At 28.2% G+C, this 21,942-nt stretch overlaps 3 protein-coding genes across 5 annotated transcripts; 2 read left to right on the forward strand and 1 right to left on the reverse strand.

The window, feature by feature from the left end:
* Positions 1 to 349: 349 nt before the first annotated feature.
* On the forward strand, positions 350 to 12,367 carry LOC107169665 (uncharacterized). Of its 3 annotated transcripts, none has more exons than XM_015519472.2 (12): positions 350 to 534; positions 2,205 to 2,262; positions 2,444 to 5,053; positions 5,116 to 5,472; positions 5,573 to 5,890; positions 5,995 to 6,155; positions 6,223 to 6,424; positions 6,504 to 6,584; positions 7,399 to 7,468; positions 8,510 to 9,369; positions 10,667 to 10,729; positions 11,227 to 12,367. In XM_015519472.2, exons 2-12 carry the CDS (start codon positions 2,224 to 2,226, stop codon positions 11,314 to 11,316), a joined length of 4,851 nt encoding a protein of 1,616 aa, XP_015374958.1. In that variant the 5' UTR covers positions 350 to 534; positions 2,205 to 2,223; the 3' UTR covers positions 11,317 to 12,367. The 3 variants fall into 3 exon arrangements, with proteins under 3 accessions (XP_015374958.1, XP_015374960.1, XP_015374959.1); XM_015519474.2 differs by having other exon boundaries at positions 7,399 to 7,459; XM_015519473.2 differs by lacking the exon at positions 350 to 534 and adding an exon at positions 571 to 1,039.
* A 3,327-nt stretch (positions 12,368 to 15,694) lies between these two features.
* LOC107169662 (exosome complex component RRP43-like) lies at positions 15,695 to 19,207 on the reverse strand. Its single transcript, XM_015519470.2, has 6 exons — positions 19,053 to 19,207; positions 18,881 to 18,914; positions 18,663 to 18,800; positions 18,304 to 18,598; positions 18,023 to 18,244; positions 15,695 to 15,913 (listed from the first exon to the last, which is right to left on the reverse strand). Exons 1-6 carry the CDS (start codon positions 19,067 to 19,069, stop codon positions 15,816 to 15,818), a joined length of 804 nt encoding a protein of 267 aa, XP_015374956.1. The 5' UTR covers positions 19,070 to 19,207; the 3' UTR covers positions 15,695 to 15,815.
* A 38-nt stretch (positions 19,208 to 19,245) lies between these two features.
* LOC107169660 (uncharacterized) lies at positions 19,246 to 21,942 on the forward strand. Its single transcript, XM_015519468.2, has one exon. The coding sequence runs from the start codon at positions 19,561 to 19,563 to the stop codon at positions 20,905 to 20,907; it is 1,347 nt and encodes a 448-aa protein (XP_015374954.1). The 5' UTR covers positions 19,246 to 19,560; the 3' UTR covers positions 20,908 to 21,942.

Raw genomic sequence — 21,942 nt, forward strand, 5'->3', positions numbered from 1 at the left:
CGCCACTGCATGCCATGACAAAATAAAATTAACAATGTATTTATTTTGTTAGAGTGCATAGTGCATATTCAAAATTTTGAATTTTGAGATCCTTCCACTTTGCACCCGCCAGTGTCACAGTGGTAGTATAGATGAATAGAATGGAATACGCAGTCTCATCACAGCATCTCACTCATGAATCATGATATCGATTGTTTCACTCACAGTAGTGCATGCGCAGCATGGCTCGTATCATTTTGTTTACCTATAATATTGCCTCATGCCTGATATCTCCGAACGCCGGCCGCTGCATCGCTGCGGTCGATCGTCAGTGGCTAGACTCGGGCATGCGCCATGCAGCCAGACCGGCCAAATCGCTCAGATCCCACCATCCCAGACGCCCTGACCGGGTAAGAGTGGCGGCTCGGACATAGTCAGATGCGTGTCACTATTACCATGGATTAGATGATATTTAATTATTAAATAATATTTAATCCGTACTACTACGCCATATAGTCGGCACTTCGGCAGCCGTTGTTCATACCTACTCGTCACGTGAGTACACAACTACGAAGTAAATAAGTGTTAGCTATTGCCTTAGGTGATATGCCTACGGTGTTTCACTGATTAGGACTAAATCAGACAGTCTACGAGTCTATCAGTGGCGCGTGAAAACCCTCTCTTTTCCATTTCTGTCACTAAAGAATTAGGACCTAGGAGTGAAACTGTACCTAGTATTGGACATTAATGCATTATTATAACAATCGATATAGAAGTATCTGCATTTGCGCATTAACTGACCCTCATTGTCTTATGCCACAGAGCACCAACACATTAACGCCTATAAAGATGATGGCATAAAGTTTATATTTTCATACTTTATAGACGAGTACACAGCCTTAATAAGTCTTCTTACTCGCCTCTCAATAGTCTTACAATCTGTCAGATAAATTTAACTACCTACCAAAAGTAGGTGTCTATATCAATTTTGTTGTATTGACTTCCTAGTTCTCTCAATTGACAACGTCGTTAAACACATTGCACGCCCTGAAGTACGGCGGTAAGTTCATATTATTATATTAAATTGATTTCAAATCATTTATACAAATTGGGGAGTCACTAATTCAATGTTGAGTTTTGGAAATGTGTTGTGGTCCAGCAGATAGGTAACTAAATTCAGGATGGGAAATTGAAATCAAATATTCAAGCCATCCAGTAAATTGTTTTCAATTAGATATAAAAAAATGTTGGCTCGCTTTGCTTGAATACATTTTTCACTTTCCTATGTATGCAATTTTTAAATAACAACTGATGTAGGCACTTGTGTTAAATCAAATTTAACCTAACAATTATTCCTCCAGATGGTTAAAAACTAACATTATGTTTCAATAAGCTTATATCTATGTCTTACATAAAACAAAACATCATCAAATAAAATTGCTTTATTATCAATTTTATATATATCTAAATTAAAAAAAACCATTTTGAAGCATTTTTATTGAATATTTTATATTCAAGCGAGAAAAAAGAATATTTTTTTAATAGTTAAAACAATGGTGTATTCATCATAATTGATTTTTAATTGTAATATAAACAGCAACAAACATATACTCTTGATTTTTAAGTTAATAAATGTATCAAAAATTATTTATGATGAAAACACCATTGTTTTTAACTATTAAAAAATATTCTTTTTTCTCGCTTGAATATAACATATTTGATAAAAACATTTTAAAATGGTTTTTTTTTAAATTTAGATATATATAAAATTGATATTAATATATATATATATATATAATTTAAAGAAAATTACTATTTCTACAAAACTTTCAAGCTGTACATCAATGTGCTCTCCAAAATGTATTCACTTAACCTGTGAAAACAATATTTTAATAATAAAATTGAATAAAAAACTTTAAAATGAGTTATTTTGATATTCAGAAGAAAACCAAAATATTAACCTTGAACTCAAACAATGTCAAAGACAACTTTTTACAATATTCTAAAGTAAAGGCATAGGTATTTTTAAAATTAATTTCAGGTTGTGTTTAGTCTATAATTTCTTAATTTATATAATACATATAATATATTATTTATACATGTTTCAAAGAATTTGTTGTATGATATTAAGCTTTGGTATTTATAAGGATTTTTATTTTTTTAAATTATTTAATATAAGTAAAACTAATTTGTAGTTACTTTATAATATTTACTCAATGTTACAGCTATTATCAATTTATCATTATGGAAAACGAAGCTGATAAACTAATAAGACATGCGAGAGTAAGTTATTATTTTTACATAATAATTTAACTTGAATTGTTATTTATTTTATCTCAGGCATTAGCACAATTTACATTGAATTTTAACAATGATAAGTTATGAAAACATAGTATCAAATAAAATTTGTATAAAATATAAATATATGTATATATATATAATAATTACATTTTTTTATTTTCAGGTATTGTTGAATCTTGGCCATTCATTTCTAGGCACTGTTGAAATAGAAACTTCAGAAGAAAGTGAAGAAACTGAATCTGAGGTAACTGATGGCGAAGAAACTGAGATTAGGGAAAAAGAAGTGCAAAAAAAAATTAAATCAAGTAAACAACACAACACTGAGGAAGAGAAAGGCAAATTTGTTAAACAACATAATGATAACATAATAATTAAACAGCAGAAATTGGAGAAAAAAACAAATCTAGGAGATTTTCCACTACAACTTAATAGAGATATACAACAAAAGTCTTACAAAACTTTACCCGTTAAAGTTGGAACAAAAAAAAATAACCTTGAAAAAGAAGTTGGAAATAAATCTAGTGATAAAAAGCATGAATTAAATATTGACTTACCAAATAAGTTAGAATGTGGAGTAGATATAATTGGGGAAGTGCAAGAAGAGTTAAATAAAAAGCTCCATACAGATGATCAACCTAAAATTGATAAAGTTAAGGAACATGAAGCCGATGAAGAACTAATTAAAGATTCTGAAAAAGAAAAAAATGAAATACAAATTCAGTTATTAATTGAAGTTCCACCAATGCCTGGCGAAGAAGTGGAATTATACCTAGATGTGCAAGTTGGTTCTGAGTGTCAACAAGAGCTTGATATAAAAAAGCAAGAAGCACTTGGAGAAAAACAACAAAATATTGGTAAAGAACATAAAAACATATTAGTCAGGAATATAAATCTCATAGATCACAAAGATATACAAGTGGTAAATAAAAATGTAGAGATTAAATTTGATAAAGTAAACATATCACAAGACAATGGAGGAGATATTCAAGATAAAATAATCAAAGGATCAAAAAAAAATATGGAAGAAGAATGCATACAACCAGAATTAAATGAAAATTCACAATTTGGTAATTATGTAAAGCATAATATTAAAGAATCACAGCAAGATGATGATGAAGAAACACAAATAAATATACATAAAGAAACTATGGATGAAAATTATAAAAGAATACTACAAGAAATAGAATCACTTATATGTGATTTGAAAAATAGAAAAAAGATGGAAAATAAAAAAAAAAAGCACAAGGTGAACGAAGAAGAAGAATGTGACGAATTAACAGCAATACGAATTGCAAAAATAACAAAAGAAATTGAAGAATTAGAGATAGACATGGAACAAAAGTACGATGAAGACCTAGAAAGGGAATATAATGAAGAATTTAATCAAATGTTTTCTTCAATAATCAAAGAAAAATTCTTAGAAAAACTACTTCTTTCATTCCAGGAAGATGCTGCACCTTATTATAAAAGAATTGAAAATTTGCTTAACAATTATTTTCCAACCAAATTAGATACAATTAAAGGTAAAATATTGATAGATCCTATTCGTTCTGAATGTAATGAAGATGTTATAAAAAAGGCTGATGATGGCAATGATTCAATTGAAGAATTACCAGAAGAATCTGATAAAATAACTGAAAAAGTAGAACAAGGGTCTGATATCTACTTTTTTGAAGTGGTACCAGAAGAATCTGATATTGAAATGGAAAACTTGGAGAATGAAGTAGTACAAGCAGTGCCTGACATTGTAAATGAAGATGGAACACAAGAAGAGTCTGATGTAGATGTGGAAGGATTATCAAATTCTGACAATGAAGTAACAGGCGGCTTGGATTGGAACTTACAGATAGAGTCTAAAATAAATGTAGATGAATCTGATGGACAGTCATTACAAGAAAGTGAAGAAGAAGTAGAAGAATTAAATGAAGATGTAAACATGGTAACCGAAATAGTTTATGATTATGTAGTTGAAGAAGAAGCAGAATCTAGTTCAGTAGAAGAATTTAGTCCAATTGAAAAATTTAATTCTACAGACAAAGAATTTAGTTCTGTAGAAAAAGAACAGTATAATGAAGAATTACAACAGAAGAATGATAAAGAAGGACAAGTAAAATGTATTGGTAGAATACATGAATTACAAGGAGATGTACAAAAAAAAAGTGATAATGATAAACCTGAGAAATTTGAAGATTTACAACTACAAATGGAAATAGAAAATATACAAGATTTAGACGAAATACCATTAAAATTGAAAATTCAACAAGAACAATTAGAAGAAAAATTACATCAACAAATGAAAACATTTCAAGAAGAGTTTTATAAAAATTCAAAACTAGAGTATGACAAAGAACAACAGTTAAAAGGTAATACACTAAGTGATCCAGTTTATGATAGACAGCAAAAATTGTTTTATGAACTTAAAGATAAATTTCTAAAAACAAAAGAAGAATATAAAGATTTGGTACAAAAAAAAACGATTGAAGCATTACAACAAAAAGTTGATGAAAAGCAGTTACTAGAAATGAAAGAATTTCCAGAAGAGTTTGTTGAACCAAATATAGAAATGGAAGATCTCCATAAGGAAGTTCTGCAATTACAACGTGAATGCACTGAATTAGAGCCAGAATTTAGCTATAATATACCATTAGTTGTTGATGAAAAACCAAACAACAATGAGACTAAAAAAGTCGAGTATAATTTATATGATAAATTATTTGAAATACACAGAAAAAAATTACGTTTTTTTGCCGATTCTAAAGAGTGGCCCTTAAAAGTATGAAAAATAAAATAATAGGATAAAGTTTCTATGTTATATACATTTTTAATTTGTTTCAGCATTTATATCCATCAAGTTTGCTGGATGAATTATTTGATGATCCTTCAGAGGTTAACCCAAATGTCTTTGTGATCACATTGTACACTATTGATATTGGTTATTCAATTAAGATAACCATGAATAAGGATCAACCACCAGTTGAAACTTTTTATAGTTACGCTGAAGATTCAATATTAGAATTTGTGGAAAAAGAACAACTTCCACCATGTTTATTAGATTTACTTGAAAAAGCTAGACCTAGGTTATTTTATAATGGACGTGTAATAGCAGAAATTCATAATAAAATCCCAGAAACATGTGAATATAGTGTAATGGCATTAAGAGTAGCTCGATTATTATTGCATCCTCATCGTTTGGTAAGTTGGTAATTAAAATTTTTTAACAAAAAATATGTATATTGTGTCAATTTCATACTTTATTTATTAATAAATTATTTTGTATCATGCATTTTTTCAGTCTATTCTGAGAGATGTAGATCGAATAATTGAAAAATGTAAACCTACCTATTGTTCATATGAACGAAGACTTAAGATTGAGAGTAAATTGCTTAAACTAAATTTTCCTGTCATGTGCATGGATCCGTCGCCTGTTTGTGGTTTAACTGTGAAATTACAACATGATTTGTTAAGTCGTCGAACCATGTGTCTAAACCCTCTAAAAAAAAAAAAATATGATTCTTCTAAGTTTGAAATGGATTTGTCTAAAAAATCACAAGATGACAAATTCCCTACAACAAAGTTGAATGAGTCACAACAATCATCTTCAAATTTGACGGTAAGCTAAAAATATTTTTAGTGTTTTTATGACTTTCACATACAATAATTTTAATTAAATAAATATAATTGTTTTTGAATCTTATGCATTTTTATGTTTAAAAGGATACTGCAAGTGACAATAGGATTCATCATCTTTTATGGAAGTTTGAATTCCGTATCAAAACTTTTAAACTCATCAAATTATATGTTTTTGTTACTGAAACTCGAGAGTATTCTATGTTATTGTGTATGAATTCAACTGTTCCATTTTCTAAGAAGATGAGGTATGACATTTCACATTTATATTAGATAATTTAAATTGCCAGATTTTTAATGTTTGTGTTGTTATAGGTTTAAAATAAATCTTGAAACTAATAAATTAAAACCTTATATTGATGTGATATTAGAAAATCTTAAAAAAAATGTTAATCCTGACATATTAGTGGTTCGAAGATATAAAAGTGATGATAAAGCAGTACCTCATCCTTTAACGTGTATTCCATCATTGTTAAATGACAATGTTTACGAACCTGATTCAGCAGATATTCATAAAGTATATTTTGCATACCAAATATTGTGAACAATTTTTTTTTAACATTAATTTTAAAACAATTATTTTGTTTGAATTATAGTTTCTAGAAGAGCTGGTAGAACATATACCTAAAAATGAATCTGATGAAGAAAATACTGATGAAACAAAAATGAATAATAAGGTAAAATTAAAATAAATAAATATATACCTACATATATTTAAGCAATGGTGCTGAATGAAATACAAATTGACAGATTAAATAGTTTTATTGACCCACCGAATCTTCCTATTTACCACCTCTTTAAACAACTTTAAAATGGGCTTAACTAATTAACAATTATAAATAATATAAATAAATAATTTAATACCATCCCTTTGCTTAATAAAATTATTGTAGAAAAACTCTGAAGTGGACTTATTGTATTATCCACTCACACACGTACCCAATAGGGCCAAGTTATGTTTTAAACACTAACACTTGCAGAATACTAGCAAATGATTGAATATGTTTACACTAACAAGTTTCTTGTGTGTTTCATCTGAAACTTTATCACTATATTCACATGTTCTCACTAATCCGCATATATTGTAATTTATCTATATCTCAAAAATATATAACATGGCAAATTTGCATTGAGAAATAATTAAAAATAAATTAATGAATTAAACCGACACTTAAGTATCAGTGCACATAAGCATTTTTTAGTTTTATTTTACATATTTATAACTCGCTTTAAAATTAAAATATAGTAAAATTTAAGGAAAACTAGATAAAACACAGATAATATTTTTTGTTGATGCTAATATTATCTCAAGATTTTCAATTTTATGAATTTGATAGCTTTCTATCAAAATCCAAAATAATTTTAAAAAAAAAGTTGACCCAACTTTGCTGTTATTTTAATTTTAATTTTGTTATTTTTCTTTGCTTATTACTGTTTTTTACTATACTTAATGATTGTTGTAGTTCTAATAAAAATATATTTTTTTTATAGATGGAATCAGAGAAGAAAAATATTCATTTTGATAGTACAAAAACATTACCAAAAAATCTAGGTAAGACAGGTATGTTAATTTATTTTATATATTTTCAACATTAATTTATTTAATGGAATCGCTACTACCATCAATTTTAGTTCAAAAAAACTAAGCTTTGATTAGAACTTAGAACATTAAAGTTAATTTCCTCAGTATGATTTTAATGTTGAACTGTAATTGAAATCTTGAAAATATAAATTTTATCAAATAATAAAGTCTTGGTTAAACTAAAAATTAATATTGAAACTTGGAAGCTTTTTGTACCATCTATAAACATTCTTCTACTGAATTCAGAATTAAAATCAATCGTATTAAATCTAACGTTTAATTTATAAGTAAAATTTAAATCAGTTTAAATTATTATTTTATACACAAGTATAAATATTAGTTTCTCGTAATTTTTGTTTCTTGTTTGTTTTTATTTTTTTTTTATGTTTAAGAGAACACCACACCCGCATGTGATGTCTCCGTCATACAGGTGCGTAGCATAGAACATTTTACACTCAGCAGATCAGGCATAGCTCCACGAGTTTAAAATTTAAAGTGAATTGACCAATTATAAAAATTAAAGGTAAAATTATTATCTAGGGCTTCTCATAGGCTTTTTATTATATTTTAATTTTAAAACGAGTTGTGAGTATTTTTATATATACAAACAATTTACAATCTTAAAATATTCATCTCTCTTTCAAATTAAAATATAATAAAAATACCATGAGATGCCTTAGATAATAATCTTGGCTTCAATTTTATAATAGGTCAATTGACTCTAAATTTAAACTCGCGGAGCTAAACGTGGTCTGCTGAGCATAAAATTTGTTATGTTATGCACTTGTACAACAAAGACAACACATGCTGGTGTGGAGTTCTCTTAATATAATAATAATAAAACTTATTGATTTATTAAGTGCCATTATATTATAGGATAAGAAAAATTCTAAGTAAATTCTAAGTTCATAAATAAAGTATTTTTACAAGAATTATTTACCTAGTAAATGAAAAAAACCATTTTTTTCTAACTCTGAGCTGTTACTATGAGAAAAATAATCATATATTTTAATCTTACAGAAATTAATACGGACCAAAAAAAGAAAAAGCAAGTACAAACTTTTGAATCAAAAAACTCCATTTCTCGTAAAGTTGAATCAAAAAAGTCAATTCCTCATAAAGTTGAATCATCATCAATTAACAGAGTTTTTGTTGATTCAAAATCATTAAGAAGTTCAACTATACCAATAGATGTTTCATTAGGTCTTACGTCATTGCCAAAAAAAAGTCTTAATTCAGTTGGACCATCACTAACAGGATCAAAATCAAATATTTTACTTGATGACAAATCCATTAAAATAGTTCCCAAAGAATTAAACTCAATTTCAACTAAAGAAATTAAATCGATATCGAGTCCCTTGGCTATATTACCAACAGTATCAAGTCATACTACTGAAGTGTCATTAACACCTAGATATATAACAATATTTTCATCTGCTGGTTTAAACAAAGATTATCGGCTAACATCAAAATATTTAGAAAGATTTAAAAATCCTAGTGTGAGCAATGATATTATACATAAACCAGTTAGCCAAACAAAAATATATCATACAAAATATTTGGGAAAAAATATGTTTTCCTTAACATCTTTTGGTAATGTAAACAGTCAACCTTTAAATAACTTTGAAACAGCAAATCAAAAATCAGAATTAAGTTCTGGTGACGATGAAATGGAGAAGAATATAAAAGTTGCAAAACATATACATCAAAATTCAATCTGTGTAAAAGGTCCAGAAACCTTTGTTAAAAAAAAGGATTTGCCTTTACTAGTTGAGTTTTCAGAAGGAAGATCAAATAAACCTAATACTATAGATTATCTAAGGTCTACACAACACAGTGATGATTTAACTACAAATATACATAGTTTGTCTCACATAAAGGTATGATTTATATGTGGTTAATTACATTTACTAATAGAATAATAGAAAATAAATAAATTGTAATAAAACAGTGGCATGATTTTTTACTACTAGGTAGTTTAAGTATACTATCTTTTGCAGTATTACTATTTTAACAAATAAATGAATCAATTAAATATTTTTAATCATAATAATTTACAGGAGGTATTATGAACAGCTAAGACTTTTAGGCTTGTTTTTTTTTTAAAACCTATATGTTATATCTTATGTATCTAAGCATTTAAAAACAACGAAGAAAAATTCTGAAATATATATATTTTTTAAATTTTACTTCAAAATATTTTCAAACTAAAAATTATTATTTTCATCTTGAGCCTAAAAAAACATTTGTTTTTACTTGGAAATAGCTGTGATTTATCTTGGAAGGTTTTGAATAAAAAGTTGACTGTTGAGGGAAGTTTTTGATTTAGCATGCCAGAGGGAATTATCATATATTCAAGTAAATTCGTGCTCAGCACAATTTCTGTCAATTTCTATGATTTAAATTTTTAAATATATATAGGTTTTCAAAAAATAAATAGCCCCAACAAATTTGGGAGGGTTCTTAAGTAAATTAATTATAAATATATAATTTTATTAAATCAAAGTTATTACTAAAGAGAACTCCAGAACTTTTAAGAAAGTATTCTAGAGTGAAGGCACTTTAAATTTTAAAGAGATAAAAAAATGCATGTTTTAATGAAAACCATACCTAATTGTAACTAGCCAGTTTTATGAAAAAACCAAATTGTTTTAAAATTCAAAATCATAATTATAATACAATAACTTACTGTTGTATAAAAATTAAAAATATAAAAATTATATATTGTGCATGTTTTAGCCCAAGATGAGCAAAGTAACTTTGCGCTCGTTTGGTGCTTATTTTTGACTGATAGCTTTTAAACTTTATCTATCATCAGTTGTTTAATTGAGTATTATAAATTCAACAATGTACCACTTACATATGTATTTGAATTTTGAATACTTTTATACACATATTATAATTGTTTATATTTCCCTTAACTTGTTTTACATATTGTAGGTAGCATAATGTATTTACCTAATTATGCATTTTAAGTGAAATCTCTATACATTTGAAATTAGTAGAATCAAATGGAAAATTAATATGAGGTTTATATAAATAAATAAATAATGAGGTTTCACTGTGTACTTAAATATGCAGTGCTTGAATATAATATGATGTTTTAACTTCTGAATACATAGGACAATTTAACATAACTGTATAATGATGTATCTTGTAATTTATATTTGTTTCTAGATTAGATATCCCGTTACTAAATCACTTCCATCATCTTTAAACAAGTTCAATAATCAAGATCAGGTAAAAATGCCTATTTATTAAATTTATTAAAATCAAACTTGTATAGTGATATCAGTGTTAATGTTTTATACACTTAAAAATCTATGCTTAATTACTTAAGTTAGTTACACACTGCAGCGGTCACAACAAGATGAAGCCGGACATATTTTACCGTCACTGCTGTAGTGTGTGGCAACCTTTATACACTCCATTAATTACATAAGGTGTAAAACTATAATATTAGCTAATTCACTGTTCAATATAAAATGGAACCTTGACAGCTACCAGTTTTTGTCAATTATTATCATATTTCTACCAATTATTGCTTGGTCACTATTAAAACAAGATATAATATCTACTTGTTGAATGTTGATACTTTGTACAGTAGATGGCTGCCAAGGTTCCTTTTCCGATTGTATAAAGAATAAATATAATTTGTTCAAATAATTTATAATAATGATATTGATATAGATTACTTAATTATATACTTGATTATTAATTAATTAATATTTATATAGATGAATGATCTTTCATTTCAAGAAATAAATTGTACTTCATCCTCAAATACTAAAGATATTAAATCAAATAAGCGAAAACGATCATCATAACTACATGTATAATTTATTTCTACAACTTAATATTTTATTCCTTACTATCTGAGTACAATAAAGAACATCATAATATTATAATAAGTCACTATTTAATATTAGTTGTGCAGTTTAATGTATATTATATTAATTTTGTTGAAAATTGACTTTATTTTTGTAAATTCTTTTGTTTATGATTTAAAAAACAGCCACGATCATGACAGGTGGTTGGTATGTCCATTTTATTTTATTTCATGATTAAAGTTACTATAATATTGATTAAACTTAGTACATAAGTTTTCTTCTACATAATAAACAATTTAGTTTTTAGACAATTTTACATTTATTTGTTTAAATTAGTTTATAGCCAACATATTTTTATTTTTTTTTATGTAGGTTCATGTAGCATTTTATTATGAATTTTGATTATGTAAATATTTTGAGTTAGTCTTCAATATGAATTTATTTAATTGGGAATGTGACATTTTTGTTAAGTATATGAACATTTTAAATATCTGTCTTAAAATAATATTTTATAATGCTTCTAAAAGTTTTTAAGATTTCATTAGATATTTAGATTACCTAACATTTATATCTATGTTGCTGAAGTTTAATTTGAGAATATAACAGGTTTGTGACATCTGAAGTTCTTGAACCAATTAAAGAATATGTTTATTAATTATTTAATTTAAGGATTTATGTATTGGTATGCTACTAAAAAGTACTGGTAAATTACATATTTTGAATACTTTTAAAATATAGTATTAGAATGCATATTTCAAATACAAATGACACCAAGTATATAAATATGTATTTTGAATAAATTTGAAAAGTATTTTTAAAGACTAGATTGTGAACATTTAAATTTTTCCTGTATTAGTTTAGGTTAGAAAAACATGAAAGCTTCAAATTTGTTTTATTTGTTTTTTTTTTTAATATGTTAACCAATAACAACATAATCATTATGGCTTACCTATAAGATATCAAGTTAAGTGAAGTGTATTGTACGTATATTTATATTATAATTCATATATAAGTTATCAAATATAAAATATTAATTTTTTTTTTTAAATTTATTATTTTTATAATACAGAAATTTATAAACATATATCTACTATATAGGGACTGTGCCATATGATGAATAGTGGGTATTATATTTTAAAATTAAAGTTATTTGACATTTTTTTTTTTTTTTTTTTGGGGGTTTTCCGGCCTTTAAGACCATCCCGCTAAACAAATTTCAAGGTTAGGTTAGTGGGGCGATGGGCGCGCCACTTTCCCTACGCCAAAAAGTTATCTTAACATAGAAATTTAAATATAATCTATTCTTTTACATTTTTTAAATTTAATTATAAAATTGTTGTTAACACCTATTTAAATTATTTGCTTTAATCATAGGCGCACATTCAGTCTTAAACATCGGAGTGCTAAAATCTTTAACCTCAAAGTGAATTGTAGGAGATTGCTCTCCCCAAACCACCTATACGGTTACACTTACCATTTCAAACAAAATTACTTTATGACTACATTACAAGTCTCAAATTAATGAATCTGATTTACAATATATCCTATATCCACTTATTATAACGAGTAACGACTATTACAGTGGCGTATATATGGTGGGCCTAGTGGGCTGCAGCCCCTCCCGAAATTACAGTCTTAATTGTTAACTATATTGTAGTCTCTAGGTGATAAATAATTATTGTTAGTCGTTATATATTATAGCCCACCCCATTACCCCCAAAACTATTTCTATATACGCCACTGGACTATCATGATATTCTTTGATGAACAATTGTTACAATCAGGGTCATCTACATTTTCAATACTTTCACAATTTTTTTTTTTTTTTTATTTTACTCAATTTATATGTACTGGAAATTTAATACCACATTAATAAGTTGTTGGTATTTATGTAGAAAAATGTAAATAATGATAAAATAAAATAATTCAATATCAGTAATATTGTCACTGAATCGAGAACACTATATTGAAAAAACTACTAACTTAGGATAGATGGTTGAACATTTCTATACTATCAAGCTAAACAATTTTAGTTAATATCAATAAACCATCATTCCGGTAGACAGTATATGAAAACAAAATTTTGAAGTAAAAATTAGTGTATTATCATTATAAACTGGAATTAATCCATTCTAAATGTAAAATTACACTTAAAACAATATTTTTAACCCAAAATAATTTGAGGGTGCTAATTTAAGACTCAGGGGTGCTAAGCACCACTTGACAACCCTGTATGTGCGATAATGACTTAAATATCATTTCCGCTGGCTAGATTAAATACCTACATGGCTACATATATGTGTGAGACGTGTGAGTATTAGGCATTCTATTTTATATATTATGTATAATTGCAAACCTAGACGCCAGATCAATTGTAAGTTCTACCTACTTCATTTGTATTGTTTAATAAAAATATTAATTTAACAGAAAATATACGTACCATGGTCATTATAATAAAACAAAATCATTAAAGAATTAATATGAAGCTATTATTTTAATATCTTGTATAAGAGTTATGAAAATTGTGTCTAATTTTTTTTATACATAGGCATAGTAGGTGTTCAATATTGGCTATTTGGTTATTGTACCTGTATATATTAGATCATTATTATGCAATTTGAAGATTTCTCAGTTTCAAAAAAAAAAATTAAGAAAAAACAGGAATTTTTAAAATTGGTTTTTGAAAACTGTGTTTCTCCAAACACAATATATAATTTAAGAATGTAACAAAAAATTTAATGGGGGAGGAGGGTAAACACAATTTTTGGGAAGCATAGATCCCTCCATAATACACATAAAAACAGCTAAGATCATATTATAATGCACCTATAGATTCTAGTTTATACTGTTTTGAAACATTATGACTAGTGACTATGGACCACCTATCAGTTATTATGACTTTTTTCATGGTGCCTCGTCTGTCATAATTAGAGCGCGGATTTTTATGCACTTATAAGTATCGAAATATGCAATCAAAATCATGAAAATATGTTAAAAATATGCAATCATTTTTATTTATTTAAAATTTACAGTAAAACTTATAATAATTAATTATTTAAATACATAATAAAAAAAAATTTAGGGGATTTTCTGAAAACCTTAATTTATTTTTAAAATTTTATTTATTATTAAAATGAATAATCATATGCATTTCAAGTTTTTCTTCTGTGATGAGTGTGAAGCTGTGTCGTTTATCGGTTAACATATTCTTAAAGACTGAGAACAAACGTTCAACATCAACTGAAGTTATTGGGGCATATTTGAAGCAACTTAGTATTGTCAGGTCTTGATAAAGATCTTCGAGCTGAATGTTTATTTTCGGCATATTAACGATTTACGGACAACGGAAAACGATGTAACCGAGTGTCGAGTGGTATGTCGATAACCGACTGACACAGCATTACTTTACATTGTAATCGATTATTTATCTTATAAAGGTTTAAATAAATAAATATATATATATATATATATATATATATATATATATATATATATTTATAAATTATTATTTAGTGACTATGAAATTTAGATTTAATTTTTCTACTTGACAAAATATTATTTTATACATTATTTAAAATGCTCGCTTCAATATGCAATACATTTTGAATTTTGCCAAAATATGCAAAAAAACTTTCATCATTAGCTTCAAATTATTATGATGATTCGTGGACATAACTGACATCAATCCAAAAATATTAAAAGGAAAAAAATATGCAATTGCATAGAAATCCGCGATCATAATACACAATTTCTACTGTTAAATTATAATTTGAGAACATCCATTATTAATATAATTATAAAGAAAATATTACCAATAACCATAGTTAATTTTACTTTGGTATTTTACTGAGAATATTTTTGACGTACCTACCCATTTACAGCTGTAGCTAAATAGCCTATATACTAGTAAATAGTTATATGCAGTTGTTTAGTTGATTACAATTATCAATTTAATCAAATTTTTATTTATTTAATGTCAATATTAACAGAGAACATTAATATTAATTATACATTTAGGTTCTCCATATTTTACCGATTGCACACCTGCACATTTTATCATTGCCTTTAGGAACATAAGACATAACCAAAACCACCAGACATTACATACAAATAGGATTGCATCCAGCATCCATCTACTACATATAAGTTATCACTTTTGACTTCAACTGTTAACTGTCGAGTCTGAGCAACTGGTGAATTAACTTCCATAACATTAAGTCACTTAAACATTAAAAATGTAACTCATATATGTATGCACCAGTTAATCTAGTATAAACTCAGCAGCCAGTTTTAAAAACAATTATTACTACATGAACTGTTTTAGTTACTTCTGGACCAGAATTGGTTTAGATACAATTTTTATTTTAAGTATGAGTTAAAATTAAAAAAAAAATATATATTAGTAAGAACAACATGATAAATGACAAACAAATATACATTTCATAATATTAAGTACTTATTGTTCAAAAAAATTAAAAATTAAAAAAAAAAAAAATTTATTGTGCAGCTTTTATTAATTTATAAATTGTTTGTGCTCTGTTATTAGCATGTCTTATACAATTTTGAATCTGGCTATCTTTTATGAATTCTCCTCCTAAAAATAATAACAAAAATACAATTAAATCTTTTGCTCATACATTTTAATCAATGGGTTTTATATTATGTAGATAAGATTATTTATGAACTAGCACCATCCATATTGTATATATATATATATATATATATATCAATTTTAATTTAGTATTTTTCAATTTAATTTCAAGTTAAGTATCTTATATAACTGATATAAGATTAAATATTCAGCATTATATTAAGCACTAAAAGTTTTTTAAATAAGCTGATGCTAAAACCATTGATCAATATAATAAATTATTAGCTCACTATTGATTCATTGAACGTTTGCTGTTAAGTAGGGTGGATTGTTTAGGTGAGCTATCAATAAAATTTCAGTGGGTACAAACTGTTATAGTCGGTCACGTGATTGTGGGTGAAAATAAATTCATCTTTAAAGTACTACTAGCCATCTATTAGCTCGTAACAATATTAAATATAATTTTGGGAGAGTTAATATGTAAATGGATTCCTTAGAAGTGAAAATCACAATGGATCGATACATATTAATTTAGCATTGCTTTTTATTGATTTTTAATGCAATCTAGCTAATAATGTGTAATTGTACTGGATTCTGTGCTGCTGCACATAGAAAACACTATGATAAATTAAATAAATAATACTCTATATTTAATCCACAAAACTAGTGCTACTATAGTATACTATTAATTATTATAGTCACCACGAGAAATAAAATCTTGAAATTGTGACATTTGTAAATACACAATAGTTGCATACCTTTGCTGTGTATTAAAACCAAACAATTATACTACTCACGAGCCCTGTATACTCATTAGTATCAGAGGTGTTAAGAAATGATTCCTGGAATTAATTCCATTATTTTTTAAAAGAACATGAATAGGAACATGAATTAATTCCTTATTTTTAGTAATAGGAACGTTAATATTATAATTTTTTTGTATAGTACCCAGTGGCAAAACAAACCTAAAATAACCCATAAGCAACCTATAATGTACCTACTACCTACCCACCCAATTACCAAAAACGTATAATAAACACAAGTAATATTAGTATTATTATTAGCCTACTATAATTAATATTTTTAGCAATAGCTTTAGCTTTCTTATATTAACATGTTTACTGCCATGCAGCCGCCAGCGGCCTCAAGAATATTTATCATGGGTACGCGCCGTACGCCAAAGACATTTTTCAGTGTCATTATAAATTTGTATTTGTATAATATATACTATTGAATTTGAAAAAAAAAAAAAATGTTAAAATCATGTTTATTACATCAAAAGAAATTTTTTTTTAGGGTAAGGCTTCGACAACTGAGGTCATTAGCCTGGGGAACTGTAGGGGAAGGTACTGTAGGTTTTTGGCAGAATTTTGAATGGGCTCCTGTAGGTTTCTGCCATGCCCGGTTGGGGGGCGACGGCCTCTCTCTCCAGACACTGCAAAATGCCCAAAGAGCGATGCCACCCGTGACCAAGATTCAAACTGGCGACTGCGTGCATCGCAACCGACGCCTTAGTCCGCTCGGCCACTCCACCCCCAAATTGCAATTATTCCCACTACGCCACAGCATATTTTCAAGATCATTATTGTAGCGCCATAGAAAAGTTAATAATATAAATCCAAATTTATTTACGGCAGCCCGCGGCTACAATGATATGATGCGGCAGCTGGCAGGCTAAAAATTATCAATAGTTAATTATTATTATACACAGATGCGTGGCAGTCAACGAGTTAAGCACCTACCCACCTCTAAATATTTTTAAAAAATCGAGAAGCAGTCGCTTCTCAAAAATCATGTTTGTTTAGCCACTGATAGTACCTATAATTTGTATTATGTACTATTTGAGGTATATTTGAAATAATATTTTATACACATTAATTGATAATTGTACTTAAAATTAAAATATTTAGTATAATAAAATAATTTCATAAAGTATTAATGTAAAATAAGGTAACTAGGAACTAGATACTGTTTTAGAGGAACGAGGAATTGAACAGATTCCTTTATAAAAAGATTTTTAACATCATTGATTATAAATTATGCCAAAAATATGATTCCAAATTAATTAAATAAATAATAATAATTGAATTAACTTATAAAATTGTAACTTACCAGGTTTATGTAATGAAAATAATAAGGAGCCATTGGTCACAATTGTCAATTTACTAACACATAATTGCTCTTCTTCTTCAGTTGGATCAGCTAAAATGTATTTTTCATTAAATACCCCAAAAGTTGATGATACTGGTAAACTGTTAACTTTTAACGGAATGTAATTTTCAATGACGATTGTTTCTTCAGTTTCTTTGTCATATTTTACTTCTGGTAACTTAACTATAATACAATTATTTAAATAATTAAATATGTTGACATTAAAATACCCTTAAATTTACCTGTTTGTAGTGCTGATAACAAGGCTACTAAACATGCATCTAAAACAGATCCATCATAGTTCAAACAATATATATCACACGACAAGATCCAGACTAATTTATCAACAGAAATACATAATTGTTGCAGATCTAGTATTTTGCAATTATTACACACTTCATTGAGAAAGCTGGTAATTTGCATTGCTTCATCACATGGGATTCCAGGTCGAATTTTTTTAGAGCATAGGCTAGGTAGTTCAATATTTACTAAAAGATATCCAATATCAGGAGTTTCAGCTTTAGGAACACCTAGTTCCTGAAAAAGCGAAGATACTCAATAAAATGCTAAAATGTAATTAAAATTAAATAACCTATCTTACTGCTTTGATGCCACAAATAACAGCTGTATTCCCAATTTTGACTGCTGCCGATCCATCTGCTGTGTGTATTGTATTTAAATTCAGTGATGCATCCCGAAAGTTCATTAATTCTCTACCATCATTCCTTTTATTTAGTGCCTAAAACAATACAATTTTGTTATTGTATTCAATACGTCATGCATGAAAATAAAAATCACACAGAATAAAAATAAACTTACGAGATATTCCTTGGTGTATGTGTCTTGTATATTTCTAAAAAAAAATAAAATAAAAAAATGTCAACTTGGATATATATCTGTATTTTGTAGAATGAGATATTCAGGCATAAGTATCTACTACTTGTGTAATAAACCATTTATCAGGTTTATAAAATATCAATAGAATACTTACTTCTTGATCGAGTTCATTTCGAAAAAGTCTTAGTTTACGACTGATTGACAGGATTCGAAATTCGAAACATTCGAATGCAGAACAACTATTACAGATTTCAAAAACACTCGTCGCCCGTCGGCCACGGCCATCACACAATCGTTATCAGTTGTTATCACAGATTTTATTATATTTTGTTAGGTTAGTGCTCTGAACTTAATGTGTTGTTGTATCTTGTTTACAACATTTTTAAATACTATTAGTTATTACTTATTACTTAATACTTATTTCTATACAATTGTACAGTTACAACTTAACTTAGTACTTAGACCAGTCAATTTCTCAGATTTCAGTATTTTATTGCATGATTTATTGGCATTTAGCACAGTCGCACATGCGAGATGCGACATCCTCGTTATGGGATGTAGAACTGTGGAAGTCTATACTTATACTCTCATAAGTTTTGGTTTTTAATGTTGATTTTGATCATTGTTAAATGTTATGAGCTCCCATTTTAAGTTTTAATTTAATGTACACGCAACTACGCAAGCCCATTTCTTGCCATTTGGAAGAAACTACCACGATAATGGCCAATGAAAAAACCTACACCGTGCCCAGCCTGTTGCTATCGGCGTACTATGCGTGTAACGAGATCCAGTTGTCACAGTACAAAAGTTTTGATGTCCCGGAGGTCAATTTGAAGTATTGTTGCAAGTCGCTGTTCGAAATCGTACATCTGAACTCCAAAAGCGGTGTTTTCGACCCGCTCGGTGACAGGCAGTCCATGTTTGATAAGGTGCAGTCCGTTAGCCCTAAAAACAATTTCAAAAAAATTAGCTTATCTGCCGCGTATCACGGACACATAAATTGTTTGAAATTTGCTCACGAGATCGGTGTCCCATGGGACGAACCGTTCCTACCGTTGACAAACAATGATCCCTTTATCTTGGCCGCGTTCGGCGTGTTCAACAAACCTTCTGATTCCATTCCGAGTGTCAAGATTACTAATGAAATCGGCTGCGATTGGTACGAGACAACGTGTAGTGCTGCTGCACTGAACGGGCACTTGGACTGCCTGGTTTATGCTCATGAAAATGGTTGTGAATGGGATGAGGATACTTGCAGGAACGCTATGTCAAATGGGCACTTGGATTGTCTTGCGTATGCACACGAGAATGGGTGCAAGTGGCACCAGAAGGAAATTTGTCGTAGTGTTGCAGCGAATGGGTACTTGGACTGTCTCATGTATGCCCATGAGAATGGGTGTAAGTGGAACATTAAGACGTGCAATAACGCTGCCCTGGGTGGGCACTTGGATTGCTTAGTATATGCCCACGAAAACGGTTGCGAATGGGGCGAATCAACTTGCAGTAACGCTGCACTTAATGGCCACTTGGATATATTGATGTATGCTCATGAGAATGGGTGCAAGTGGGACATCATGACGTGTGCCAACGCCGCCTTAGGCGGGCACTTGGATTGCCTGATATATGCCCATAAAAATGGTTGTGAATGGGATGAGTTAACTTGCAGTAACGCTGCACTTAATGGTCATTTATACTTATTAGTGTATGCTCACGAGAACAGTTGCAAGTGGGATGCGATGACATGCAGCAATGCTGCCTTGGGTGGGCATATGCGTTGCTTGGTATACGCCCACGAAAATGGTTGCGAATGGGATGAGTTAACATGCAGTAACGCTGCACTTAAAGGCCACATGAACTGTTTAGAGTACGCCCACGAGAACGGATGCAAATGGGACGATAAAACTTGCAGAAACGCTGATCTTAATGGGCATTTTAACTGCCTCTTGTATGCCCAAGATAATGGATGCGATCTTCATGATGTCATGGTCACATTTTTTGGAAATAATTAAATAAAATTTGTTTTTATTAAATCAGTAAATTAAATTGAAATAAGAATCATTTATAGTGATTGTCCTAGTAAATCTTATGAATAAACAAAACTATGATAGGTATCTCCTTAATTTTAGGAAATATCATAATAGATAAATTCTCATCGGAGCCTGTTTATGTGTATTATATTTTAATAGGTATGTTTCCATTTTTTTCAAACTGTATAAAATGAAGTAATTTTATTATTTTTTATTCCTTGGTGTTATGTCCATACTGATAAATCTTTTTAGTTTTTTTCAACACCTTTTATTATTGCATTTGGTTTTTAGATAATTACATTATAAATTATGTGTTTAATGTTTAAATACACCATTACCTACTTTAGTTATATATACTAATTATAGAGATCTGTATAATTTTTGAATGTAGAGTAATAATTGCAATATGTACTTATTTAAGAAGATGTAGGTGCATTTTTTTCTCTTTGACACATGCGTAACAGCAAATTTTAGTTTTACAATAATGATTATAATATTTATGATCATAACAATTTCTAAAATTAGAGTGAAATGATTATTTACTTTATTACTTATACATAATTGTAGTCATTAAATCATGAAATTTTTCCATTATTCTAAATATTTATTACTACTTATTTAAAATGTTGGGCTAATTGGATTAAACTTTAATAAACTATGGAAGTAAATTTATTATATATTTGATTTTAATAGTAATTCACATAAAACATTAAAAATATCCTACCCATACCAAAAATGTGTAAAAAAAAACATTGATATCATGTACCTACTAATAATTATAGTATTATAGTAAGATAATATGTAAACAATAATAATCATTTAAATAAACGAAAGAAATTCATGTGCGAGCTATACTTTAGTTAAATATTACCTGGCTGTATGCAATATACACCCTTTAACTTCTAAGTTTCATACAGAGCCATTTTAAACAAATTTTTATGGGGGGAGGGGAAGTTCAAGTATTTGCCGATTTAGATTTAATTTATGCCGACTCAACATTTCTTAACACAAACAATG

Source organism: Diuraphis noxia, unplaced genomic scaffold (assembly GCF_037042655.1).
Source record: "Diuraphis noxia isolate RWA-SAM2 unplaced genomic scaffold, SU_Dnox_SAM2 contig0004, whole genome shotgun sequence".
Classification (NCBI taxonomy): Eukaryota; Metazoa; Arthropoda; class Insecta; order Hemiptera; family Aphididae; genus Diuraphis; species Diuraphis noxia.